At 33.9% G+C, this 6,858-nt stretch overlaps 1 protein-coding gene across 1 annotated transcript; it reads right to left on the bottom strand.

Annotated features, from left to right (window-relative positions):
- Positions 1–263: 263 nt before the first annotated feature.
- Positions 264–5,574, bottom strand: pyroxd1 (pyridine nucleotide-disulphide oxidoreductase domain 1). Its single transcript, XM_016536548.1, has 12 exons — positions 5,286–5,574; positions 5,129–5,209; positions 4,691–4,810; positions 4,483–4,611; positions 4,332–4,405; positions 3,491–3,660; positions 3,031–3,116; positions 2,835–2,937; positions 2,614–2,726; positions 1,964–2,086; positions 1,739–1,876; positions 264–839 (listed from the first exon to the last, which is right to left on the bottom strand). The coding sequence occupies exons 1-12, from the start codon at positions 5,355–5,357 to the stop codon at positions 591–593; spliced, it is 1,458 nt and encodes a 485-aa protein (XP_016392034.1). The 5' UTR covers positions 5,358–5,574; the 3' UTR covers positions 264–590.
- Positions 5,575–6,858: the final 1,284 nt, after the last annotated feature.

Here is a 6,858-nt window from a genome sequence, read left to right as displayed (position 1 = left end):
TTTTAGTGAATAATATTGATTTCATAAAATTGGTATCGAAAAAAGTATCGTTCAGGAACCGGTATCGAAGTCAAGGTATCGGTATCGGTATCGATATCGAAAATTTTTGCACGATACCCAGCCCTAATAATAACACATTTTCGTCTGCTCCTTGCAAACAGCTATGATTTTAGAAAACTTGACGAAGAAATTAAATGTAAATGACTTGAAATATAGTTCATGGACCAGACGGCTTTCGTGTACCAAAGATGACAGTCATACAAACGTGTAGCAACATGAGGGCGAGTGAATTATGTATTCCATTTGTGGGTGAACTACTCTTTTAAAATACAATGTGCAATTTCTGCACCTCTAGCTGTGAAAACTAATTTGAAGTCTGTTTATTTGCGTGCTCAGCATGACAATATAGCCTCGACCAAAGGCAACAGATTGAGGTAGGACTTCCTGTTGCTGAGCAAGACCGGTGTAAGATTGGTGAAGTGTTTGAAAACAATTATTATTTTTGAACAACTGTTTCGTAGAACATAAATTGCACGGTGCAGCTTTAAAATAAATTAATCATATCTTTGTCATTGACTAACCAGAACGATTCAGTCAAAGTAGTCTTCAATGTCAATATTAGGATTAAGAAGCTCCTCGCCATATCGGGATAAGTCCATTTGGTTGAGAATGAGGTTCTCGAAAGTTTCCTCCAGGTCCGTCTCTCCGATAAGGACGGCTCCCACCATTCGGCCCCCAGTCAGAACCACCTTTACATACTCCTGGCCTTTTGTACAGCGCACAAGAAGCTCATGGTCTTGACCCAAACCCTGAGCATTAAACTTCCCTAGCAAAACCACCTAAAGAAAAAGAAAAAAAAAAAGACGACAAAACAGAAAATATATATTGAGACCCTGAATATAAGACGACCGCGTTTTTTCAGATGTATTTCCAAGAAAAAAAACGTCTTATATTCAGGTCAATACGGTATTACCAAAATGTGAAAACTACTTTTGTGCCATCCACTGAGAATGCTCTTAAAATTATTCTTCAATTCCTTGTTTTGAACTTTAATTAAGGAAGCAATCAGGCTTATTATTTTACAATAAAAATGAAACAAAACAAACAAACAAAAACACAAATGAGCCATAAACATGTTATCATACAACATATGGAGTACTTACAAAAACAATAGACAACATGGATATTTTACTTTATATACATGAACTTTATTTTAATTTGATCTTATAATTTATTATTATTATTTTTTGTTCATTTTATAAATGCACTTTGTTTCATATAACATATATGAAACATAACGGCACACACATTTATTTATTTATTATTTTTTACACACACACAAGCGCACACACACACACACTATATTATTATTATTATTATTATTATGTGAATTGTGTATTATTGTGTGAATTAGTGTGTTAATGTGGCCAGAGACAATTGGATGCCCTTTTTTAAACCTCACATCTTTGTCACCACTTTCACTCCTGATGAGTGTGCATCCCTCATATTAATTTTCATAATGTTTCTATTGTGTAAATTACTTTTGAACTGCAATTCAGCAAATTCAGTCATTCCAGTTGTGACTCGTGAATAAAAAGGGAGCCCATTTTTAAATTCTGAATTCTCTGGCATTAAGTCTGAGAATAAAACAATTACTGACATTTCTTCAGAAAGAGAGGTACCAACAAGAAGAGCATACATATTTTTTAAAGAAATAGACACAAACAAAAGGACTCACCTTGTAGCTGAAGAATTTGGTGATGTGTGAGAACAGCTCAAAGCAGAAGTCCAGCTCTATAGGCTCCTCCAGAACATCTGCAGCCATACAACGTGCTGCGTACCAGCCCATCTGACGCGCCTGAGTCCACAATCGCATCTTACACATAACAGGAGAGACGTTTTAGAAAGTCAATCCTCAGTACATAATTTATACATTAATACAGTAACAGAGATGCAGCTGTACCTGTTGCCAGAGAGCGCTGGGCTCCCAGCCTGCAGTACACACATCTCCAGCCGCATACACATCCTGTTCAGACGTCCGCATATGATCGTCCACTCTCAGACCATGATCTCCTGCCAATTCAAACTGAAATGAAAAAAGCCTTGAATTCTGGTGTTATCGGGCCACTTGCTGTTCATTTCATTGATAAAAGTAGCTAAATTTACCTGACAAACCCGGAAACAAATACATGTATAATATGTTTAAAACTTTATTAGTTATGCACTGACAATACTGATAAGTCAATAAATAAAATGATATACTATAATAAAAAAAAATTACTGAAAAAAATATATAAATAAATTCAGAAAAAAGCACCACTGGACATATAATACTGAAATATATCCTTGTAATATTACTAGGGTTGCAAAAAGGTGGAACATTTTCTGTAAATTTCGGAAATATTCCAGAAATTTTGGAAACTTTCCAGGATTTTTTTGGAATATTCCAGGGATTTTTGGAAAGTTTCCGGAAATTTTCCACCCCTTTGCAACCCTAAATATTACATATCCATATTTATCCATACAATAATAACCAAAATTATATTTATGATAAATAAATAAAATATAAAAGTGAAAATAAATGGGTCAATTCAAATGCATATAAATTTTTACATTGTTGCCACTGAGAAAAGGATCAGTGTTTGGCACAACGCCTGTTGCGCTAACAACGAAATCACAGCCATAAATCTTCCCATTGGTTAACTGAACATAAGCTGGCCACAGCCCTAAAAAAGAAGAAGAAAAAAAAAGTTATTTTATTTCAGTTGTAAAACACTGCAGATTAATTATTATTTAGATGATGATGATGATTATTATTATTATTATTATTAAACCTAATTCAGATTTATTTGTGTTGAGTTGGGACTGTAGGAACTCCTGTTGGGTGTAGATCTTGTCAACCTCACACTCATATTCTACATGCACTCCACTGGAATTCTGTGAAATGAAGGAAAACAATCAAAATAAGTGAAAAGTGACAATCATACACCCTGTTATGGTGACTAATGTGAAAATATTGTGGACACAAACCTGCACTGTTCCTCTTAGTTCAATCCCCTCATGCCAATCTGGGCCCAAGGCACTGCCAAGCTCCCCTGAAGCCCCACTGTGGCCTGCTATGAAACATACGCATGTGACACACTTGACAGAATTTATGTTTTTTTATCAGCTCGTAATGAAACAAAATATTGTGGTTTGGAAGACTTTACTATTATTCAACAATGTAGAAAATAGAACAACGTAAATGGCATTATTATTACAAAAAAATAATAAGAAGTGCAAGTGTCCAAACAAGGACTGGTAGTGTACATACTACATATTATGACAAAGTAAAACTGTATTTATAATTTATTAGTGAGAAAACAGGTTTACCCTTTTTACTTCATTACAGTTGCACTCATATACTTACTTTCCATCAAAACTGCCAGAAGAGGGCAGCAGTGCTCACTGTGTGTGAGTGTGGAAACCAGTGTGTAAGCTGAATTCATACCTCCAGTCTTGCCAGTAGTGTAGCGTGCTCTCTTGCAGGGCAACGCTCTTTCTTTTTTGTCAGCCTCCAGTGAGGGGATGAGAAACTGAGCAGCTCCTGCATCGAAGAAAGTGTTTCCTATGGCTTTATCCTTTATAGCCCAGATCACTTCACAACCTTCTACTTCATACCTACAGGAGCACACAGCAAGCATTATCAAATATCACAATACATCTCTCTCTCTTTGTTTTTTTACCTTGTTCTGTTCGCATTTGGACCTAGACTTCCAAACAAAGATTTTGGGTGCACCTACACATGCTTTCATTATTACATAAATAAAACCATCAATCTGTAGTAAAATCATCAAAATATGAAAATACAAAATAACACAAATGAATTTTGAAATAGCACAAATGGGAGTAATTGGAATTATGTAGTGGACATGTTAAACCGATAAAATTTATATTATATTATATTATTGTTCTTTTCTTCTTTACTTTGGTTTGCCGACATCATTTCAATTATTTTTCACATTACTGATAATAGTAAAATAATCAAAATACCAAATAACACAAATGAATTGTGAAATAACTTTATTTCATGAATTGTGAAATAAATGGGAATAGAAGAATTATGAAGCAGAAACGTATAGAAATTATATTACTTTCATTTAATTACATTTTTGATTTGGTAAAAAATAAAAATAAAAAACAATCAATTAATACACAATTATATTTCTATACAAATCTAATTCCATGCATTTAAGTGACTACTAGTGTGTTGTTGTTGTTGTGGCGCGTGTGTGTGTGTGTGTTTACTGTGCAGATCCCGTATTATCAATACTAACGATTCAGATACTTACACCAATTCTAATGCGATTCCTCCATTGCCAATGACAACTATCCTTTTAGCCTTTGATAACCGCTTTTGAAACTCCTGTGAAAATAGCATCAATCATCACATTCATGTCTGTTATGTTCAAAACACATACTATTCATTACTAATGAGTGTACCTGAGCGCTGTCTGTGTCTCGTATGCCCAGCACATGAGGGTTATCTTGGGTGAGAAGCTTGGGTCTGGCTCCGCTGCAGATACACAGCTTTTTATAATGAAACGTCTGACCATTCTCTGCTTGTAAAAGCTGCAGAAATTCAGAGAGTGAATCAAATTAAATGTAGAATATTTTAGGAAAAAGAAACAAAGTGTTTGTCTTAACATACATGTTCTTTAGCTCGCAGGAGTTTGACTGCAGATTGTAGGACTTTCAGATTGGGATACTTTTCTTCTAAAACACTGGAGGGCTGGTCCTCGATATCGAATTCTTCCAACGTCTTCGACACCTAGATGAAGAAAGGTTGTTGACAAAAAAAAATTTTTTAATACACATTTTTCTTTCCTTTTTTTAAAATTCAATATCCAGATTTTTTTTATTTATGTATAGTATTGCATATTGTATTATATTTATTACATTTTACCTCATGTTTTACCTAACTAATTTGGAATCTGTGTGTACAATTTGTATTTGTATTTTTTTAAATAAATAAAATATTTTTAAGGACGTACAATAAATGTCTTAAAATAGTTTAATTTTCCACAATAAATAATCAAAGTGCTCCTAATTAAACAAAGACACAGAATTTCAACGTTAAATACCAAACCTGTTTGAAATTTGTAACCGTCTTTACTAAGGGTGAGGCTGTCAGAAGATAAACTTCATCTGATACGAACTGCGATGCGATCTGCAAAAGGTTTCAAAGTTTTAAGTCCAGACAGTTATCAGACCAGTCATTATAGATGTTATCGATTTGTTCGTACCTGTTCTGCACAAGTTACACCTGCGATTCCTCCACCGACGATCACAAATGTGACTTGCTTATCTGAAGCCATTGAACTTCAGCACAAGTTCTCAGCTCCGTGTGCGGTACAAACTTTATATCAGCCTGAACGACACCACTATTCAGCTGCTTGGTTTTTTGACGCTTTCTTGGTCTTTTGTGTTCTCCGCTACAGATTTATAACCATATTAATCACTAAAAAGACACGTATTAAGAGCAACCTCATCCAGACTATATTTAGGATTGAACTTCCGTGTTTACCTTTTTCAGCGGACTACGGAAAGCGTGAAGGGTCAAACTTTATGCACTCTGCTATAATAAGAGATCATAGAGCCCTATATGAATTATCCAAAGTTTTTATTATTATTATTAGTAGTAGTAGTAGTAGTATTGCATCAACTTTACAACCAAACAAGGTACAAAATCACTTTCCAGAATATAACACATCTTATTCAGCCTTAGTTGAGCATAACCAAAAACAGAAAAAATAAATAAATAAATAAAACGTCAAAATAAACCAAACTAAACCAGAAATAAAAATACAAAGAAAATAAATACATACGGTGCTTCAAAAATATAATACAACAAAATGGACTTTTAAATTAAATTATACAAATCCAAGAGAGAAGTCTACTTAAGGGCTCTCTTGTTCTTAACAAATTTTAAAGATTTGTATAAGAGTTTTACCTCATTACACCATTGAATAAAGTTGGGTTTATATTTAAACCATCTGCACTTGTGAACAATAATTTAAAAAAAAACTTCCCAAAACATAACAGGAAATTAATAACCAATTCAAAATCTTTGTTTAAAAAAAAAAAAAAAAAAACTGACTACCTTCACATTGAGATGTGGGAATTCAACATCCCTGGAACATAACCAGTTTTGCATCTCTCTCCAAAGAGGTAGTACCGTATCACACAAAAAGAAAACATGATCTAACACTTCAATACTTGTTTCACAAAAAAACACAATTATTTACATCAAAATTATATTTCAATCTTAAAAATTCGTTAGTAGGGTAAATCTCATTTAGAATCTTGAAACTCAGGCAGGGGGAAAGACAACTATTTTATTTATTTATTTTTATTTTTTCAACTGTATCCCAATCTTTAAACACGTATTCCCGTCTAATTGGGTTTGGATAATAAGCCTGTAAAATAACATTTCTAATAACCGTCTAAGGAAAGCTGCCTCAATTCTGGGGAAACTTGGGAATTCACAAAATCTTCTTTAACCATTAATCTCAAAGCGACTGGAATGGCTCTAATCATTCTATTGTAAATATGAACAGTGCACTGCAGTTGGAATTTCTCACAAAAATCTCTATGTAGTAGCAGATTTCCATTCTCATCCCAAAAATGGGCAATAGCCCAAATGCCTTTGGATTTCCATTCCTCAAAAAAAAAGAATGTTCTGCCAAACATGTATCTATTATTCCAAACTGGGGTGTTATGAGCCGTAAAGTTATGCTTGAACAATAATTTCCAATAAAGCAACAATTGCTGATGGAAGTCAGAGAGTTTCACTGGTATTGAGGTACACTCAAAATC

Source organism: Sinocyclocheilus rhinocerous, unplaced genomic scaffold (genome assembly GCF_001515625.1).
Source record: "Sinocyclocheilus rhinocerous isolate Xijiao unplaced genomic scaffold, SAMN03320098_v1.1 scaffold155, whole genome shotgun sequence".
Taxonomy (NCBI): Eukaryota; Metazoa; Chordata; class Actinopteri; order Cypriniformes; family Cyprinidae; genus Sinocyclocheilus; species Sinocyclocheilus rhinocerous.
This window is presented reverse-complemented; position numbering and strand designations above follow the sequence as displayed.

Coding starts and splice junctions, on each gene's coding strand:
- pyroxd1 (XM_016536548.1), bottom strand. CDS start 5,357: ATGGCTTCAGATAAGCAAGTCACATTTGTGATCGTCGGTGGAGGAATC. Junction 4,406..4,482: donor GAGACACAGACAGCGCTCAG/GTACACTCATTA, acceptor CTATTTTCACAG/GAGTTTCAAAAGCGGTTATC. Junction 2,087..2,613: donor CTTTTCTCAGTGGCAACAAT/GTAAAAATTTAT, acceptor TTTTCATTTCAG/TTTGAATTGGCAGGAGATCA.